The following is a 22,039-nucleotide window of genomic DNA, read 5'->3' on the forward strand; positions in this document are numbered from 1 at the left end:
ATGCAAACCTCTTCAGCTCCTTGGGTCCTTTCTCTAGCTTAAGTGGCAAGTTGCCCTTTGAAAGGGAGGGAAACAGCAAAAAGTGCTGTCCATGGTCCTGCTCTGTGGCAATGGAAACCTGGTTGGGGCTGGCCCCTCTGCTCCATTCTGAGTCTAGAGACAAGGCTGTAGCAAATCCATCAGTGACTGGCTGTGCTCCTGTCTGAAGCAGTTATGCACCTCTCCATCTGCAGACTTGCTCTGGGCTTCCTTCTGTTTGCTCAAGGCTAGCATTCTGTTCCCAGTGTACTCGCTTCCTCCACACAGGTCCTGCCCCTCAGGTCTCAGCCCCTCCCACCCTACTCTTAGTCACCCTCTTCCTACCCTTTATACCCCCTCCTCTCCCACAAGAAAGTCTTCTAAGTGCCGTCCCTGTAGCTACTCACTGCCACCACCTCATCAACACTGAGCTTTGGCAGCATTGCCAGGGTAGAGCTTAAACTGTTCCAATTCAGACACAGATGCCCTGCAGGACTTTCATACTGGGTTTCCAGCCATCCTCCAAAGTGGTGTCCAGAGCATCCCCCACTCAATACCACCAAAGAGCCACACATGATACCATGAAGAGGAAAATGCTTGGCTGAGCCTTGCCAAATGCTCATTTGCCATGCTATGAATTATTCTATTGAGTCAGGGTCTCATCATGTAACTCTCGCTGGCCCGGAACTCACTTTGTAGATCAGGCTCAACTTGAACCCAAAGGTTCACATGTCTCTTCCTCCCAAGCGCTGAGTATTAAAGGCATGCAGTGCCATACCTGGCTCCAAATCACTAGTTTTCCCCACCATCACCCAGTTCTGGAATGGTTTGTTCTACGGCTTTCTTTAATAGCCCCTAACAATCTTTCTTGGGTTCAAGTTGGCACAGATAATTACTGTGCCACTTTATCAAATGACTCCTTTTAGTTTTATTTTCAATAGCCTTATATCCTTTTAAAATTAATCCCCCACCTTTTATAATAGGAGGTTACAAAGTAAGCATTGCAGAATTGTATTCCCACATCTACCAAAATCAGTGATTTTCAACTAGTCAGTTACTTAAAATGCTCACTTCTATGGAGATTCACCCCAATATTCTTGATCATTGAGTCTAGTATGGAGTGTATATAAGTCTACATTTAAAGACAAGTGACTGACGTCGGCAGTACTCAGTGCACATATGGATGCCATTCTAATAGAATAAGCTAGAGCACTGGTATGAACTAAGCCAGGGCTGTGGGAAACCAAGGTTTGTAACTCTTTATTTCCCCCACCCCCATCCTCAATCAAGAAAATGCCTCCATAAGATCCAGCTATAGTGCATTTTCTTAGAAATTAATGCAGGAGTGCCCAGCCCATTGGGATGGTGCCATACCTGGGCTGGTGGCCCTGGGTTCTATTAGAAAGAAACATGAGCAAGCTATGTTGAGCTAAGCCAGTAAGGGGCACTCCTCTGTGGCCTCTGCATCAGTTGCCTCCAGGTTCCTGCCCTGTGTGAGGTCCTCTCCTCCCTGCTTTGATGAGGAACCATTATATGGAAATGAGAAAAATAAACCCTTCTCACCACAAGTTGCTTTTGGTTGTGGTGGTGTTTCATCACAGCAATAAGTAACATTAACTGGGACAAGTCCCACCATCAAGTTCAGTTCTCTATTTTCCAGGGTTTTACGCTCCATAGTCAATAAAAACATGACACTTGTAGCACTTTGTGTTTTGCTTTACTTTCTCAACCTCTGTGTGAAACCCAACAAACATTTTACAGAGACGTGTGTGACCAATCCCTACTGGAATGCGGTTCAGTGCTTCTGGACAAACAGTATTTCTTACAAGTTAAAGGCTTTGCCACTTGGAAGTTATGTTTTTAAATTTTTAACAGGAACATCAGGTTCTTCAGAAATACTGCCACCAGCACCCACTTTCTGTGTTAGGACACTGTGGCTTAATGACCAAATGTGGATTGTTAATCCTTACATCAGCCAGAAACTTCTTGATTTTCTTCTTGGCTATTTCCTTTTTGTCCAACCTGAGAAAATAAATGAACTTAAGGACAGGAACCAAACCTTTGCTAACAGGGAATTTAACATTGATGGGAAGTGGGAATTCAAGATATGGTGAGGGAGATGCAGCAAAGAGAAGTGGCATATAAACAAGGGCCTCTGGGAGCCTCTTCTCAGGAGGAAAGCAACCAACACATTCTTGTTAATAATAGCAGACACTGTGTCAGCCTCAAGTCTTATAGATCCTTGGAATAGCCTCAAGGACCCATTTTTATCAGTCTATCCACTTTACTTTGAGATACTAGCAAATACCCAAAGTTAAACAGGGTTGGGGCCAGAACTCAAACTGAGGTAGTCTGATTCCAGATCAACCTACCAAAGTGTAACAGGTTGATTCTGAGGGTACCAATTAAAGGATGGGCATCCTAAATTCCAATATAGGACACAAATCCCTCTGAGAAGCAATTCAAGACTTACGCTAGAAATTCCATTTTGCATGTTGGAGACCTCAAGACTTTACATAAATTCCTAATTGCTTCATGATCAAGGGCATTCTTCTTTAAGTTCATTTGTATCACACTGTGGTTGTTAGACAAGAGACCTAAGAGATCTTGGCAGCAACCAGGAGTTAAACCACAGTTTTCCAATCTACAGGGAAGAGAGACAGACAAATGACTTTATTTTATGGGCATATGTTAAGCACTTAAGAGATCTGTTAGCTTTGTAAGATAATATTAGAAATTAAAAAAGATCTGAGTATAGGTAGAGTGAATTCATGAACTACAGGAACTCACATAATTAGAAATTTGTGGGTTAAACATATCCCCTTCTGACATGAATTATAATTCATAATTACAAGTCCATGGAATTATATGCAAGCATAATACTATAAAATAGCCAAGAGATATGTGTGTGTGTGTGTGTGTGTGTGTTGACATATGTGCCACTGAATGCATTATGAGGTCAGAGGACATCTTTGTGAAATCCATTCTCTACCTCTAAAGCCTTTTGAGGGATGACAGGGATCAAACTATTTGCTCAATGTGGTAAGCCTCATTACTTACTGAACCATCTCACCAGCACCAAGCAGTTGAAATCTTGATCTAAGGGTAAACTAAAATATATAAACAGAAGATTTTAGAAACGTGGTACTAAGTCCTTAAAAGCAAGAAATAACAAGACTTCAAGTACAGTGTCATTTATGTAAATGCACATTCAGGGGCTAGGGGAGATTGTTCAGTAGGTGCCTTAACTCAGGGTTCAGATTGCTGTGAAAAAAGCAAAAAGGAATTTGAGGATGAAAGGGATTTTTTTTGTCTTAAACTTCCATATCATACTGGAATAAATCACATGTGGAGGTGTGTGCATGCCACAGTGCTGAGACCATGCATGGTGGTCAGAGGATAGTTTTCAAGAATTGTTTCTCTCCTACAATTTTGGTGCTGTAGGTTGCGAGGATCTAGGATTGAATTAACAAGAGCATATAGAACGGACAGGAGATTACCAGCTCCTTGAGAACTTGGCATTTCTACAGAAACATGACTGGTAAAATACTCTATTTCATATGAAAAATTAATTCAAGAACAATTGGAATATCTGAACAATGACAGAGCATGGAGGACCCCCAATAGTATACTATTTATCTGAGGTACTTAAGAAAAAGGTGAAGTAAGATTCTATAGCAAAAGGCATACAAAATACAGGCCCATATATTTGAAATTCTGATCCTTATTTCTCAGAGTAATTTATCTTCTATAGCACCATTTGCTTTTTTTTCTCCACTATAAAATTACCTTTCTATTCAACCAGTCCATTTTTTTTTTTAACAGAAAACTAAACTCACCCTAGCCTCTGAATGTGGCAGTTTGGATTTCTCAAAGCATCACACAGAACATTCAGACCAGCATCACCCAAGATGTTGAACCCAAGGTCTAGGTTCCACAAGTTTGAGTTGTTCACAATAACAGAAGCCAGATCCCCACAAGCATTATTCGTGAGAACACAGCCCATCAACCTATGGAAAACACATAAGAGGAGGAAAGAGCTCTTTAGTAGCAAGACTGAGCTAAGTTCTTTCAGGAGAGTTGCCCAGGCAGTTAAACCTCTTTTTCTATGTATTAGTACAACCCAGGACATAACTAAGGTGGATTAATTACCAATAGAAACAATTTAATGAGCTGAAGAAACCAATGTATGAACTGTTGCCTTCCATTAAAAAAAAGCTGAGGGCATATTAGTTTTTTTTAAAGCATTTATGATTTTCCCTAGGTTTTTAAGTTTATATGTATGAGTGTTTTGCCTGCATGCATGTATACAACATATACTCCCAGTATTCAGAGAAGTCAGAAAACTATGCTCCATCCTCCCTGTACTGGAGTACAGACAGTTGTGAACCACCACGTGGGTGCTGGGTTCAAACTCTGGTCCTTTGTCAGAGTGTTCAGTATTCTTAAATTCTTTTAAAATGGATATACTTCACTCATACTGCTAGGCATTGGTGGTACATGCCTTTAAACCCAGCACTTGGGAAACAGATGCAGAGGCAGGCAGGCAAACACAATCTCTTCGCATTTGAGGCCATTCTGGCTTACAAAGAGTTCCAGGACAGCCAGGCCTGTTACTCAGAGAAACCCTTTCTCAGAAAAAAAAAAAAAATGAATGAAAACTTTTCCAAGGAACCCTAAGGGAACCTTAAGTTTTTTGTTGTTCTTTTTATAGGTTTTTGAAGTAAGTTTGGAGGTCTTGGGGTATAGTTCAATTGTAAAAGTCCCAGTTTCAATATGCTATACACACAGACACAAACACAGAAAGACAGACAGATACACAGCTGTTAAAATTCTATCTTTTGGCTATGATATGGCTTTTGTACTCAAACTCACAGCAGCTGTGGCTACCAGCCCAATATCAAAATGGATGAAAGAGGGGCTCTCCAGGCAGCATCTCTATGTTCATGAGTTTTGAGAGGGAGAGTCTTTTTTTTGGGAGTGTGGCTACTGGTAGTCACCTATATTCCATAGATGACCCCCTACCTTTTCATAGAATCAGTACCAATTAGACTTAGCAGGTTCTAAAATAGTAGTAATTTAAAAAGAGGACAAAAAGCTGAGAAGGAAGTGAGTTGTGGGGGTAGTAGGAATGGTAATAGCTATAATGAAAATATATTTAAATTTTTCAAAGACAAAAATTATTACAGTAACATTAAAGAGCAAACAATGAAGCCACATATAGAAATTTCTCCCAGGTCCTTTGAACATTCACAAGCTTTACCTTACAAGGCACAGGTCTGTAATTTCTGGTACTTGGGTAAAGAATCATGAGGTGGAGGCTTACCTGTGCTACAGAAGGAGTGTAAAGCCAAGCGGAACAAGTTAGTAGATCCTATCTGAAAAGGTATACATGTGCCAACCCTGTCGCCCACTTGTCACATCTGCTGTTATTTCTTCACTTCTTTTCCTTTTTTTTCTTTTTAATCTTTTTTTCCTTTTTCTTCTGCAATGATCTGCTCACATAGCGAGTCCATTTCATCTTCCATCCCTAAAGTGACTGCCTTCTCTGTGGTACCATTTTACTTCTTGGGACTTTCTTTATCCTTATGCATCAATACATGGAATATAGTCATCACTGGTCTTTATTTTTATTTCATTAGCATTTTACATCACTTGATAAGAGCATCATCACCAGTCCTCTCAGCATTAGATTAATTGTTTTTCTTTTGTGTGTGTGGGGGGGGCAGAGGATGTGGAGGTGGTTTTTAGAATCATAATTCATACAAATACTGAGAAAAGTGCATAGGCTTCCCAGAGGCTATGAAGGTTGAGTAAAGGCCTTAGATATACTCGTCTTGTAGAAATTGTTCTTGTGGTTACAGGAAAGGTATTGGCTAATCCTTATCAAGTTGAGTATAGATCAAGGAAATTTGGAGTAACACATATATATTATCTTGTCCTGAAGGATGTGGATGGGTGCTTAGATGTTACAATAAATTCTTTTGGGTGTTGTTACCAAATACCTGAAAATAAGGCACTTCCAGTGTCCAAGGTGAGGCAGAGCATTATGGTAGAAGGCTGTGGCAGGTAATATACCAACTTAATGACAGGCTTAGAAGCAGGAAAGGGAAGGAAAGTACAGGGGTGTGGGGGGAAGTGATAGCCCTCCCAGTAACTGGCTTCCTCCAAGTAGACTATGTGGGTGATGTTTCTTTCCATCACAACCCCAGAGAAGCTCTGGATAATGAAGATTTTCAACATCTAAAATTTTTTGGGGGGTGGGAGAGAACATTCCAAATTCAAACTGTAACAGCTTTCATGACTCAATCCAGTCAGGACAAAACTTCTGGGCATGCCAAGAAGCTGAAGATAAAAGTTGAAGAAATGCTGGGTTGTAGAGCTGGAAAAATGGCTCAGTGGTTAAGAATATTGTCTGCTCTTCCAAAGGACCTAGGTTGAATTACTGGTAATCATATGGATGCTTATAGTTGTCTACAACTTCAGTTCCAGGGCTCAAACACTGCCTTTTATGGATAACAGGCATACATGTGGTATATAGACATGCGGGCAAAACTTCCATGCCCATGAAATAAATCTATATGCAGGATTTATAACTCTTAACGACTAAGTTTATAGCTGCCAAGTAGGTTGACACTGCTGACACCTCAGTCTTATTTCACCTTGTACTTAATATTTATATGATAAATTATTAAATATCCTAAGTCATTAAAGTAATCCACAGGATAATTTGAAGTAGTTAAAGATTTTCTGGAATAGCACCAAGTCAAAGAGAACCTCAGTCCCATACACTCATAGATCACGTATTTAAGCCATGCATATTCTTGCATTCTTATGAAGAGAGCTCAGGAATGAAAATGGCTACTTTTAAAACTGGACTTTAGGGCAAGGTAGTGGGATCTTGCTGCTTCCTGTGCTCAAGAAACAGTCCGGGAAGGTGCAAACTTCTAAGCTAGTCTTGCTGCTCAGTGACCCTGTCTCAAAACTAGAAAACTAGCTGAAAAATTAACTGGAAAGGGAATCATGAGAATGAAAGTAGAGATCTCAAGAGAGGTGGGAATAGGAAATAGAGGAGAGGGAGGGCATTGGGAGGTCAACAAGAGGAGAAAAATACAGAATATGACACACATATGGAGACGAACCTCATTACTTTGTATGGAAACCCCAAAAATCAAATTGTAGGATTAAAAAGAAAAATATATAAGTTATAATAACAAATCCCTCCAGCTTCTTTGAATATTAATAGGAAAATTAAATATAAACCTGGAAATGGAAAGATGGTTCAGTGGTTAAGAGTATTATCTCTTCTAGAGGGTCCAGTTTAATTACCAGCACTTACATAGAGGCTCACAAACTGTCTATGTCTCTTGTCTTAGGGAATCTAGAATCTTCTTCTGGCCTTCGTGGTCACCAGACATGCAAATGGTACATAGGCATCCATTTAGGAAAACCACTCATACGCATGAAATAAAATGATAAAAAAATTAAATACATTTTGGAAAAACAAACCTGAAACGAAAACTAGTAGAGAAATTTCAGCCATGTGGATATAGCTGATAGGCAACAGATTTACTAGGACACAAAACTAAAATGGCTCCTGTTTAGCCCGATGCCTCTGGACTCTTTACATGAGGGAAGCAGATTATGATGGCCATAGTAATTGTGGGTTTTGGTTTTGTTTCAAACCAAACAGGCTTCTTTAGCTCGTCTCCAACAGAATGAGAGAAGCGTCAGTCTATGCTCCTTCTCTGATACTCATATTTCTCAGTTTTTCCTTTCATCTCTCCCCTGCCCTCCAAGACTGCCCACAGTTCAAAGTACACAACACTAGAGTCATATAAAACCTACTCCAGTTCCTGAAGATTGCAGTTTGGCTGCTGAAGGGAGTGACACAGAAGCTTTAGTCCGTTATCCTTTAGCTCGTTAAATCCCAGGTCCAGGTGTATCAAGCTCTTGTTGTTCAGCAGAGCGGTGGAGAGGTGCTCACTACCAACTGGAGTGAAACAGCAACACCTAAGCCTACAGAGAGGCACAGTACGAGGAAAGATGGAGTCAGCCTCTACGTCTCAGTCAAAGTTTCATGTCTGCTCAACACTTCATCTCAGGGCAGACTTCCTATTGTCAGCCTGTCTCCCTCATGAGTCATGTCTACATCAAACTGTTAAAAACTGGACTCACACTCTTCAGAGCCAATCACAATGTCTGTCCCTGTTTCCAATTTTCTAAAACAGGGTCTCACTTTGCAACACTGGTTGGATTACCCAGGATGGGTTTGAAACACAATGCTTCTCCTGCCACAGTCTCCCTAGTTCTAGAATCACAGGCATGAACCACCACACCTGGCTCAGTTTTCCATGCTATAAATCACACGGTAATCTTTTATTTTCCTAAGAATGTATATAGTCCACTCTTGCAGAAGTAGTCACATGGAATAGAGAAGCAGACACGAGGTCTATAATAGGAATAAGCAAAGTCAGTATTATTCTTTGTATATGATAGTGGTGTTTTAATTCAGTAATTTAATAATTTTGGTACAACATGCCTTATATATGGGGAGATATAAGTATAACTCTTACAACAAAATTAATTTGGAAAAATATTTAAACATTAAATTCAGGATAAATTTAGGATGCGTGTTAAAAAGCATTAAAAACTATGAGATGACAAAATTACATCTTAAAAAGATATTTCTAGAAATGATAAGTTTTAGGAGTTATAAGACAGAATGACTTATAAAAATGTAAACATCTTGGCTGGGCATGTAGAACATGCCTATAATCCTAGCACTTGGAAGGCTGAAGCAGGGGAATTTCCAATTCTGGACTAGCCTAGGCTACATAGCAAGCTCAAAGTTAGCCCAGTCAATATAGCAAGTTCAAAGATATCCCAAGCAACACAAAATCATATCAAATTATTTTAAAATTTCATAATATGGAAAGAATCATACAGGAAATTAGAAATAAAGCAACAAGATAAAAAATTTCTGTACTATATAAAAGTATTATATATGATAATAACCATCATATATGACTTTTAACAGAAAACATCCAGAAGAAACTGGAGCCTTTGAGGAAGCAATTCCTAACATATGAAAACCCCTAAATATATGAAAACATTCTCAACAAAAGTCACTTAAAAGTTGTGGTTTTTAAAGATTTTAATAGTGTGTATACATATATGTGTGTATATATATGTGCATTCTAAGCTACATTATATTGGGAAGATGATAGCAAACACTCACACAAGGCTCTGTAGAGTACACTGTGGATTCTTCAAGGTATAGCTGAGCAACTCTATCCCTTCATCTTCCAAGATGTTGTCTGTCAAGCATAAATGTGTCAGCCTCTTGCTTTTGGTGAGAGCCGAGGAAAGAACTTCACAACCAACTTTTGTGAGGCCACAGCTTGCTAAGCTGAAGCAGAAACACACGGAAAAGGACCCGCTCATCAGTTTCCAATTGCCCTGCCTTACTCCATTAGGAAATTATCTGATGTTTATATTGGCTGATTTTCCTGTAGAATCAACCTCAGACATTTAACTTGTGAAGTCCATTACATTTAGGTACAGGAGTGAATGAAACAAAATGGAGAGGTCTAGAAAGTATGGAAACAAAATAAAAGTATAAAATCAAACATAAGATAAGGCTGGGGAATAGCTCAGTTGGTAGGCTCTTGCCACACAAGCACGGATGTCCTCATTTTGATCACCAGCACCATGTAACAAAATGAGTAAATTAGCTTATGTTATAAACCCAATTCCAGGAGGGCGGACAAGGCAGATCATTAGGGCTTGTGTCGATCAGCCAGCCTAGCTCATTTAGTGAATTCCAGGCCAATGAAAGACTGTCTCAAAAAGAAAGGTGCATGATTCCTGATGAACAATATTCATGGTTGACTACAGAGACAGAGAGAGACAGACAGAACCACACCCACTGACACTCCCACCCTCCCACAGACACATACCCCCACCCACCCCCATCCCTACCCACAGACATCCCCACCCACAGACACACACCCACAGATACTGGCTCCACCCTACCCACAGATTCCCCCAGTCACACATACCCCTACTCCACCCACAGACACACCCAGACAGACTCCAGAGACCCCCCCAGGTCCCCCACAAACATACCCACCAGTCAGATAGTTACAGAGGTGCATATACACAAACAGAGCTGGACTGAAACACAGAGACAAAGAGAAACACATACACACACAGAGTCACAGAGGCAAACTTGGGAAAAGGGGACATCTGGCCATATAGCTTAGTGTTATTGCATGCTTACCATGTTCAAGGTTCTAGGCTTAATTCCAGATTAAAGAAAGAAAATAGAAAGGAGTATAGAAGAACCCTGACCCAGCTATGTTAACCCACACATTATTTCCAGTTCATAAGGTATAAGCCAATTGACTCACGCCAGTCTCTCTAGAGGACAGTTTGGATTTTCTAAGACCTCACACAATGACTTTACTCCATTATTTGATAGATTGTTGGTAGACAGATTCAGAAATACCAGGCTCCTGTTGCTATGGAGAGCCTTGGATAGAGTTTTACAACGGTCTGCATTCAGGTCGCAGGATTCCAACCTGAAAAGCAACACAAGAAAGGGGAAATGACACATTTCAGAGAATTAGAACCACTGTTCACTCAGCCACACGGGGGCAGTCTCCCACTTTTGGAGCTCTTGGCTGAAAATTCAGCTTCCTTTCATAAAAGAAAATATGTGTTTCTTCTGTAGTCCCACTTAGTACTCTATCAGGTTGGAAAATCTCAATGCCTTTCAAAAATATGAATGACTAAAGTTTTAAACCTATTAAATAGTATTTTTTTCATAATGAGGAAAGAAGTTACCTCTACCTACAACTGAGAAGATGGACACAAGGAAGCTGTGACGTTGATGTTCTACACCGATTTGTAGAGCAAAGATGACCCACAAGTCAAGTGCCAAAGCTGTGTCTCCCGTGGGTTTTTATTCACAAGTCAACTCTCATTTTCTAAAGAACCTAATTTTGCTTTAATATTGAAAATTTTTATTGTTAAAGAACTTGTAAATTAAAAGAAACATTACCCAGTGAGGTTAGTCAAACCCAAAGGCTATACATCTTAAGCTAGCTTCTACATAGTTAGAATAATGCCAGGCTGGGCAGGTGGGAGTTGGCAGGTGGGAGTGGGCAGGTGGGGGGGCACCCTCAGAGTCAGGGGAGGAGGGATGGGATAGGGAATTTCCCAAGGGGAGACATGAAAAGGTGATAAATTTTGAAATGTAAATAAAGAAAATATCCAATAAAAGAAAAAAACGAAGGAACAAGAATAAAAAAGAAAATAAGGGGTTATTGCCTAGTCAGCAGAGTGCTTGTGTAGCATGCGCAAAGCCATGGGTTCGATCCCCTCTTCCACATCATAAAAGGAATGAGAAGCAAATAAAATTGTGTCTAAAATCAGAGCGAAACAGAAAGTGCATGTGGTGTCCTTCTAAATACCTGCATCGTGGCATATGCAGAGATGGCATGGGCTGTGTGCACAGGTATGTATAAGAGTCAGGTGATAGAATATCCCAGGCATGCCCCATTGTCTTATTTTTTTAAAAGCAGGGCCTACCCTTTAAGTAGTCCCTTTTAACCAAGTCACTAGGTTCCCTTTATCAAAAGTCAGGGTTTGTATTAGAACATGAGCAGTTCAGTGTCATCCGGTCTTATCACCGTGGCAAAATAAACATGCAACTAAGTGGGGTAAGATTTATCTTGTTCATGGTTTCAAAAGATTTAGTCCATCATGGCATGGAGTGGGTGGACAGGCATAGTGTGGTGCCAGAAAGGTGTGCATGGAAGGAATGGGGGGGGGGGAAAGAGAGAGGGGAAAGAGCAGAACTTTTTATGAACCCTGGTTAGCCTAGAATACTCTACATATAGATCATGATGGCCTTGTCTTTCAGAGATTCACCTGCTTGTTCTGGGATTAAAGATATGCACACCCCTATCTTAGGCTTTCCCTGCATATTTTAGCTAACCTATTATATAGAATGCAATAGTTTAAAATAGTTAAAGTTAAAAATAGTAAAAGTCTGCCGACTAAGCCACCCACCAAGAAAAGGATGATACATCTTTCCATCAAAATTCATGAAATTATAGTGAAACATGTGTATGTACTTTTTCAGTATGTCAGGTACAATATTCGAAATCTATAATTTAAACTTTTCTAGAACATTTTATTCCTAACATTTGCAAAATTCTTACAAAAAAGGGACCCAAGTCAGCAGAAAAGCCTGGAAAGCACTGTTTTTCAACATTTTCATGACTCATATGTAAAACTAGAAAGTAAAATATCAAAATGCACTGCTAAAGAATTCAGCTCAGCATGATCTATGTACAAACCATATTAATAAGGACATTAATATTGTCCAAATCTAATGAGATCAAAAGCAGATAGGAAGTTGGATATTATCCCACATGAAATATTTAGGGGGCCTATGAGACTAGAGATAATACACATTTAGAGAACAACTAGTCTTCCATAATGTAGATTATTGCAAACTTGATAACTTCTGACAAACAGTCACTGCTGGCTCTACTAAGTCAAGTCACATCCAGAGTCTTCCACTCAGCAGCTGACTATATAAATCTATATTGAGCATCTTTAGTAGAAGGCATTATTCAAATCTCAATAGAAAAAGGCTTTTATCAAGTCTTGTCACTTCCAGTGCCAAAGCTTTTGTTTTAGATCCATAGACAGCACTGTAAGAGAAGATCTTTCCTACCAAATAACAGAGTTAGTGTGGGTACTTTCTTTTCTTTGTTTTGCTATTGTTATTTTAGTCATAAGAACCAGTGACATATGTCTATGTGGCTTCCAGATAATATATTTTTAATCCTAAATCTACTTGCCTGCTAGTTAAATTTCTGTCTCAACCTGACCCATTCACAACCATACTCAAGATTTGCCCATCAACTCTTGAGATGCTATGTGTTAAGTGAATTTCATCTTTTAAAACCTATGTTAAGTGAAATTTCATTTTTAAAAACCTGGTTAGCAGTTAAAAAAAAAACAGTGGTCCCAAAATTCACCTTGCCATCTTAAAAAAGGCCTTATTCCAGGTTTTGCTATGTTTCAAGTACCTGGACTATAAATTTTATTTGTGGGAAATAACTTACCTTGGCACTTCATGCATTAAGATTCAGTCTTGACTCACAGAACTGTTCAGGGATTATAAAAATTTCTAAGATGAATCTATTTTTCTGGTTCTATGTGTGAGACAAACTGACTTAACTGACTTTCACTAGAAAATAAGTTTTCTTAAAGGCTATCATCCAACGTGCAAACTAAGTATGATGGATGGCTAAGGTGCTCCTTATCCCTAAAGAGCTTCAACTGGAGGGCCAGTAGTAAGAGAAACAGTACATGACAGTAAGTGTACACCTTGACAGTTGACAGTTGCCACACTGTTCTTTTCTCAGCCTTCCAGGGTTGTCTCTGGGCCACAGTTGAGATAGTAGGGATTTATATCAATAAACAAGTAAAAAGGAGCTTTCTCCAATACTGGTTACTGTCATCATTAATCAAAAAGACACAATATATGCCAGAACTGAAATAAGAAAAATGTTAAACATTCAAGTCTTGGTCTATTCCCTCTCTTCAACTGAAAGACATAAAATGAAAAGTGTTTCATGGGGAATGAGAGGAGTAAGTCTTCCTGGGGTAAGGGATGAACTAGAAAAGTAGGCTTCCACCATTCAGCTCTGGGAGCACTAAGTCCAGACTTCAATGTCTACTGGTAGACACAAGTCCAAGTTATAATGAAAACTCAAGCTTACCTCAGCACCCGTAATTTACATCCTCGGCATTTCAAGGCTTCACATAAGGTCTTTAGTCCATTTTCTTCTAAGTCAGTACCTTTCAGGTCAAGATGTGTCACCTTATTGTTGGAAACCAAGAAACTAAAATCCTGACAGCTATTCAGGAAACAGACAGCTTTGAATCTTCAAAAGAAATACATGCAGAATGATTATATAATCATTTCCACCCATAGTTGCATCTTCTTCTCTTATCTGAGTCTGCATTTCTTATACTCCAGGGTAAAGCTCAAAACCAGAGTTTCAGAGAACTGCCAACAGCAACAGCAGGGCTACCACATAGCTTTGGATTTGTAGCCTGACAACTGGTATTCTCAACTAATTCGACATTACTGGAGATGAAAATGGAAATGAAAATCTATCAGGAAAGTTAGAAGCCTCCGAACTTTTAGGAATGACTACCACAATTATCATGATCGCTCCAAACACTGCAAGGATAACATCAACTTACAACACTTAAATACTTTCTATAATCAAAAGTAAATACACAAAATCATCTATAACATGTTTATTATTAGCAACATATACTGTTGCAGATATGCCATTGTTTTGTGGGCTTTGGTAAGTATACAGAAGTAGTATAGATAGCAAATAAAAAGGTTCATCTTTCAATTTTCTTTACTTCCTCCTAACTGCATTTTTAACAAACTTGGTTTTTCTGCACTGCCTTTCCTAGACCAGAATTCCATCTGTCCAAACTTCACCTTAACTAGTAACTCCCTGGAAGCCACTCCCACTGTTCCAGCTCATTACCCAGCAGTCTTCCTCCATTAACTCTCTCCCTAGCTTAGTGCCCTCAAGAAAGTACTTTTTGCCCATTTACACAGCTAACCATCTTCCTAAGTCATTCTATAAGTATAAATTAGAAGCAATTTTTTTTAAGGGGAAAAATGACTTACCACCAAGAAGCCTAATTGAGAACAGTCACCATGGTATCATCCCTTAGAGAGACCCTTTGGTTTTAAAAGAAACTAGCCAAAAGGTAGCTTGATTATTAATATTTATACCAGTTACATTTGAGGAAATATGTGAGGGAGATGCTCAGAGATAAGTAAAAAGGATTCATACATCCAGTGGCCGCTCCTTATCTATATGCTAAAATATGCTTAAAATATGACACCAGATCTCACAAACAATGAGATTCTAGGAAAAAATATTTGGTAAGAAGCTAGAAAATTTTTAATGGAGCCTCAAAACCACATGCCAACTGCTACTACAACAATTGCTTCTCTCCCAGAACAAATGAACTCTTATTCTTATATTCTCAGTTGTGCTCCATTTTTCCTGTTCTTAGAATGTTCTGTACAGTGACTGCAAGTACAGTTGCACATCACTTAATGAAGAAAAAAATTATGTTTAGGATATATCATGATTTGGGCCTTGTGCAAACAGTTGTCCTCACATGGATCTAGGTCACTAGGCAACAAGAGTTATGGGTCCACTACCATCCTTCATTGACCAAAAAGCCTTTGTATGTCATATGACTATTTATTACTATTTTCCCCTAACAAGTAAGTAGAAGGTAAGACAAAGGAAAAACACTGGAAAACCTCCATTAAAATTTCTCATGTGTCAGGTGGTGAGACACGCCTTTAATTGCCCCACTCTGGAGACAGAGATAGGTGGACTCTTGAGTTCGAGGCCAGTCTTATTTACAGAGTGAGTTCCAGAGCTATACAGAGAAACCCTGTCTCAAAATACCAGCCCCAATCACTCATGCAAGTCTTACGTTAGTTTTTGTAGGTTACATTTTGGGTGACTTAATTCTTCATTCAAAATTTTCATCAAGGATTCATCAATTCTGCTTTCACACAAATCCATTTCTATCAGGGATTCATTTGTATGAATCACAGAAAACAGATCTTGCCAGTAATGAATGATTTGAACAGCAGCATCTTCAAGGCTGCATAATTTAAAAAAAAGAAATACTAGTCACTTTTGCCTTAGAAGATGCTATTGGATAAAAATATGTTATGAAAGATAATTAGGTACATCTTTGCTATGTACAGTCCACCAGACATCTTCTCTGGCTGCCCAAGACGTTATTTACCCCCCCCCCCCATCCATTCTCATCCATTCCCCTCAACACACATGAAATAAAAACTACAGACTTCACTTGGTAGCAAGAAACTCAGGGGTGGGGGTGGGGGAGAATTAGTCTGACCTACATTATCTGTGTGCATTTTTAAAAAAATTTTGAGATAGGGTCTCCCTGGGTATCTATCCGAGCTAGTCTAGAACTTGGTAGGTAGACCAACCTGTCCTCAAACTAACAGACCTGCCTCTGTAGTGCTGAGATTAAAGGTGCGATTGACTACATCCAAGCTTATGTATCTGCTTTCCTGTAGGTATATGTGCCAGTGTATGTTCTCATGTGGACGCCAGAAGACAATCTCAGGTGGTGTTCCATGGGTGTAGTATTTTTTTTTTTATGAGACAGTTTCCTCACTGGCCTGGAAATTGCCAAAATAGGCTAGGCTATCTGGCTAATGAGTTACAGGAATCTGCTTGAGTCTGTCTTCCTTGGCACCCTGATTATAGATTCTTGCCACATTGTGATTACACATGCATGTCACACTGTGATTATACATGCATGTTACTCTGCAATGTGGTTTTAGGTGATGAAGTGTCTTAATGTTTAAGGCAAGTGCTTTACCAACTGATCTGTCTCTCCCCAGCCCTTTGTATTATAATGAAATTGAAATGAATGAGGCTGGGTGTTGCTTAATGGTATTTATCTAGTATGTTTTAAGATGTTGGGGTTTTGAGTCCTAACCTTGGGAAAGGGAAATTTAATAAATGAAACTGCAGAGTGGTGGGCTATGGAGATCTTAATTTGTGGAAACCACTCAAGAGCTTCCTATTTACAAATACTTTAGACAAATGGTGAGGCAGACAGATAGATAATGGTCATTAAACTTATCACATCTAATAAGCTGTGATGACTGGCAGCTATATGAGCCAACACTCAATACATAACAGCTGTTTAATGTATGTTTGAACCAATTATCTGTTTTCTAGACAAATACCTCTATGCCTGTCTTGGAATTTTAGAAATTGTAACATCACACCTATGTAATTCTTTTGGCATCAGAATTAAATTAGATAATATGTTAAGCATCTTGTCTACCATAGAACTGTATGCCATATAATAAGCTTTTGCTTTTAGTTAAATATAGCAATTTTATAGTTCAAATCTCACAAATTTAGGATCAGAAAGACAACTTCATGAAAGGGAAAGGGTAAACTCATATATAGAACAGTATAGTGTAGGGGGATAGAGGACAGGTAGATGACCTGTGTATATGAGCCTCAGATTTCTATATGGGTTATCTAAAAATAACTTCTATACATTAGCTAAGCAATGTTTCCTTCTGCAAAATCTACTTCCTTACCAGTAAACTCAACACTTACCACATTTCACCTGTAGGGTCTGAGTCTAACGTATTTCTCAAGTCTGCCCTCACCGTCAGTGTCATAGTCTGTAGAGAGTGGCAGTGCTTAAGGCAGAATGAATATATACGCAATTGTTGTTCTTCATCAATCCTCACGATAATCTTTTGGAAACACATCAGTGCCCGAGTGATGAATTCTTCATCTTGACTCTCATATATACAGTGAAGCAAGTCTTGAAATCTCAGCTGTAACAAAGTAGAGTCATCATTTTCGAATGCTTCCATACACACAAGTAACTCTTCTTTTACCTCCATGGATAGTGTAAGGTTGAAAGTTTCCTCTAGTTGTCGTACTCTGTCTTTATTTAGTAGACCAAACAAAAAGCATTTCATCTGCTCCAAATGAGGGTCATGAAAACGGTTGCTTTCCAGCAACAGATACAAGTTTTCAAAAGGTTCAGAGGGATAGTCTTTTTCTTCTGGATTCTCTCTCAGCAAGTAAAACAGAGCTGCAAAAAACTCCTGAACATGGTGGTGAGTGAACATGTAGCAGTTTTCATACTCGGTGTCCTGCTGAAGAACATCTGCATCCAGGAAAATCGAGATGTCCTCTCTGGTTAACTCGTGCTTTCGAAGATTTTGCTGGTAGAGTACATGCTTCATAGTCCAAATGCCTTCAACAGCAGCCTGGCATAGGCTCCTTAACAGCGTTTCATTGGGCAGAGTAACAGAGCTCCCAGGTACACGTGGAAATAAGCTGCAGACATAGTATGTGAACAGAGCCGTGCTGTTTTGGCAGGTCTCTTCAACGTTGCCACCTCTCTCCATGTGCTCCTTGAGAAAAGTACAGATCATCTGGCACACATGATACACGTGGCACATCTGGAAAAGCCTCCAATTGATTCTTATTGAATAAGCTGCATTCAAAGCCCATGTCTTATCTTTCAACAAATGGTGGATATAGTCCATCCTTGCATTCTTAGACAGTCCTGGCAGCTTTACACGATGAGGCTTCTGCAACAAAGGCACTAGTCGCTTCCAAGCTGTGGACCTTGTTGTTACTAATAAGTATGACTCAGGAAGCATCACTTTCCTCAGCAAACTACTAATAAGAAAAGACACCGGGTGCTTCTGAGTCCAATCTTTACACAGTGCAAACTCTGGCTCTTCAAAGGAGAAATCCATTTCATCAAAGCTATCAATTATAAAAAGGAGACTGCTGGGTTTGGACAGGATCTGTTCGATGGGACTCTCGTTGCGAGGCCAGTACTTTGATATTAACTGAGCAAAGCTTCCCTCCTTCACTTGGCTAATTTCTCTCCCACTGAGATAAAAAACATGGGTAAATTGCTGATAGAGATTGCCATCTGCCCATTCTAACATTGCCTTTTTCAACAACGTTGTCTTCCCAATTCCAGCAGCTCCATAAAGGACTACTGTTTGTGGAATCTTGGAAGTTTGGATATCCTCATCAAATATATGCTGCAACAGCTTTTGGTCTTTATGAGTAATTATACAATTTAAAGTTGCAGATTCTCCAGGGAAAGAAGTATTATCCCACATCACACAAAATTTTTCCTTTATTACAGTTCTGTAGTCTATTCCATCATCTAAGTCAGTTAGAATGGAAAAGAACCAAAAACACACATGATCAAGACAAATTTTCTTTAATTTCAATGTTAAGATTCTCCCTGCCCACCCATCCCCTTCTCTCTGTCCACCCTCCCCTCTTTCTCTCAGCCATATACATATTAGTAGTTGAACCCAGGTCCTTCTCTAAGAGCAGCAAGTGCTCTTAATTACTTAGCTCTTTTTCTTTAGGCCTCTAGGTTAACTTTTGACTAGGCATTTCTAAGTACTGTATTCTTGAAATCCCAAGTCAATATGGTTTTGGGTCTGACTTTGGCCTTAATTCCAGTTCTATTGACTTTGAATGACTGATAACAGTGGTACATTGACAGTAAACTGTTCAGCTGAAATGGTCCTTAGAAACTAACCCTGCCATCATAAAGTTAAAATATATACAAAAACTGACCAAAGTCTTCATCCTTAGACACTATTTTCTCTTTAGAAGCATTGTCTTCCATCTCGACATCCTCTGTCTTCATGGTCTTTGTTGTTCCTGAAATAGGTTCCAAGAGGATCATGAGATTTACCAGAAATAGAGCTTTAGGAATGGTTAGAACGGGGCCAGAATTGTTCTTTTGTGATTCTATCACTATCTGGGTGTAGTGCTGAATTAGTTAAACTGCTTTGGCTCCTGGATGGTTGCATGTACCTGCCCAAGTGGTTTGAATTTACAAATGAAGGACACACACACACACACATTTTGATATGCCTTGATTAACTTAATAGCTGGCAACTTCTAAACCTCCCTGGCTAGCACACACTCCCTTCCAGTATTCCTGAGTTAACATCTTAAAATCTATATTTCACCTCTGCTATCCCAGACCCAATTTGGGGAATGGCCCCCAGGGCCACTTTTCCAGAATCTTACATGTTGGTGGCCCTTTAAGTCTGTTCTCCTTGCTCCCCTGTCAGGCTGATTCTCCTCTTCCTTTCCCTCTCTGTTCTTTGATCTAAATGTCCTACCTCCATCTCCCTGCCCAGCCATTGGTTGTACAATTCTTTATTACTAGTTGAAGCCAGCTGGGGGCATTAGACCCTCAGTGTTTGGAAGTGCAGCTTTTGGGTGACAAATTAAGAAAAAGCATTAGAACCAATTCTCAACATCTGCATTTAATAAAACTAGAGCCAAGAGCTTTAAAAGCTGTACAAGGTTAGCTGAAGAAGAATGTGGTACAAACACTAGGCTGAACTTTTGCCCCCCTCGCTGCTCTAACATCAGGTACAAAATCTCTGTGTAATAGAATCAATAAAGAAAATCAAACTGAGGGAAATCTTGAAGTGCAAAATTTAGGAACTCAAAACAGACATTAGAGGAAAGCCTCACCAACAGAATAAGAGATGGAAGACAGAATTTCAGGCATTCAAGACATGGTAGAAGAAATGAATACTTTGGTCAAAGAAAATGTTAAATCTAAAAAAATTCTGGTGTGCTATCCTGAAATCAGGGACACTGTGGAAATACCAAATCTAAGGATAACATGAATAGAGGAAAGAGAAGAAACCCAAATCAAAAACACAGAAAATATTTTCAAAAAAATTAAATCCTAAATAAAAATTTACTAACATCTATCAAGTACAAGAAGCATATAGAACACTAAACAGACTGTAAAAAAAAAAAGACCTTTCAGCACATATTAAAATGTTAAATGTACAGAATAAAGGATATTAAAAGCTTAAAGGCAAAAAGACCAAGTAACATAAAGGCAGACCTATTAGAAATACACCTGACTTCTCAATGGAGACTTTAAAATCTGTAAGTACCTGAACACATATTCTACAGACTCTCAGAGACCAAAGACGTAAGACACAGAGACAGAGAGACCTATGCCTAAACACACACACACACACACACACACACACACACACACACACACAAACACACACACACAGAGACAGACAGAGAGAGACAGACAGAGAGACAGAGACCCACCCTCAGACACACAGATCCCTTCACAGACATAGACCCCCCTCACTCCCAGACACAGAGAGAGACAAAGACAGAGACCCACTTCTAGACACAGACAAAGACAGAGACCCACCCCCAGATACAGAGACAAAGACAGAGACCCACCCCCAGACACAGATGACAGAGACCAGCCCCAGAGAGAGAGAGAGACAAAGACCCACCCCCAGAGATAGAGACCCATACCCAGACAGAGAGACCCACCCCCAGACACACACACACACACACACACAGAGAGAGAGAGAGAGAGACAAAGACCCATCCCCCACAATAAACAGAGACCCCCATAACAGACAGACAGATGGAGGCCCGCCCCTCATGACAGACACACCTCCCTCCCCCAACAGACAGACACTGCCCCCCAACAGCCATCGTCCACCCCCCCACACAGACATACCTCCATGTACAGACACTCCCAGTCCTCCCCCCATGACAGACAGGACAGCAACAAAACAGGAATCAACAAACACTTCTCATTGATCTCTTCACATCAATGGTCTCATTTTCCCCAATAAAAAAACACAGACTAACAGAATGGATTAAAAAAAAAAAAGATCCATCCTTCTGCTGCATCTAAGACACACACCTTCGGTAGTATTATGCCCAGTTTTCTGAGGAACCACCAGACTGATTTCCAGAGTGGTTGTACCAGCTGGCAACCCTACAAGCAGCAGAGGAGTGTTCCTCTTTCTCCACATCCTTGCCAGCACCTGTTTTCTCCTGAGTTTTTGATCTGAAGCCATTCTGACTGGTGTGAGGTGAAATCTCAGGGTTGTTTTGATTTGCATTTCCCTGATGACTAAGGATGTTGAACATTTCTTGAGGTGCTTCTCAGCCATTCAATATTCCTCAAGTGAAAATTCTTTGTTTAGCTCTGTACCCCATTTTTTAATAGGGTTATTTGGCTCTCTGGAGTCTAACTTCTTGAGTTCTTTGTATATCTTGGATATAAGCCCTCTGTCAGATGTTGGGTTGGTAAAGAGGACCCTGCTATACCACTCCTGGGCATATACCCAGAGTATTCCCCAGCATGTAATAAGGATACATGCTCCATTATGTTCATAGCAGCCCTATTTATAATAGCCAGAAGCTGGAAAGAACCCAGATATCTCTCAACAGAGGAATGGATACAGAAAATGTGGTATATTTACACTATGGAATACTACTCAGCTATTAAAAACAATGAA

General features: G+C 39.7%; 1 protein-coding gene across 1 annotated transcript; it reads right to left on the bottom strand.

Annotated features, from left to right (window-relative positions):
* Positions 1-1,907: 1,907 nt before the first annotated feature.
* Positions 1,908-19,368, bottom strand: Nlrp14 (NLR family pyrin domain containing 14). The gene is made up of 10 exons (XM_052175649.1): positions 19,296-19,368; positions 17,280-18,870; positions 15,595-15,768; positions 13,827-13,991; positions 10,434-10,604; positions 9,260-9,430; positions 7,867-8,037; positions 3,858-4,028; positions 2,492-2,662; positions 1,908-2,040 (listed from the first exon to the last, which is right to left on the bottom strand). The coding sequence occupies exons 1-10, from the start codon at positions 19,366-19,368 to the stop codon at positions 1,908-1,910; spliced, it is 2,991 nt and encodes a 996-aa protein (XP_052031609.1).
* Between the last annotated feature and the right edge of the window lie 2,671 nt (positions 19,369-22,039).

The sequence above is a fragment of the Apodemus sylvaticus genome, chromosome 1 (genome assembly GCF_947179515.1).
Source record: "Apodemus sylvaticus chromosome 1, mApoSyl1.1, whole genome shotgun sequence".
NCBI classification, from domain to species: Eukaryota; Metazoa; Chordata; class Mammalia; order Rodentia; family Muridae; genus Apodemus; species Apodemus sylvaticus.

What these genes read in the sequence shown, in the direction of transcription:
- Nlrp14 (XM_052175649.1), bottom strand. Translation starts at nt 19,368, where the DNA reads ATGAAGACAGAGGATGTCGAGATGGAAGACAATGCTTCTAAAGAGAAA. An exon ending in TGTAAATTACGGGTGCTGAG is followed by an intron (nt 10,605 to 13,826) that starts GTAAGCTTGAGT and finishes GTTGCTTTTCAG; the next exon opens with GTTGGAATCCTGCGACCTGA. An exon ending in TGTCCTCTAGAGAGACTGGC is followed by an intron (nt 9,431 to 10,433) that starts GTGAGTCAATTG and finishes TTTCTGCTTCAG; the next exon opens with CTTAGCAAGCTGTGGCCTCA.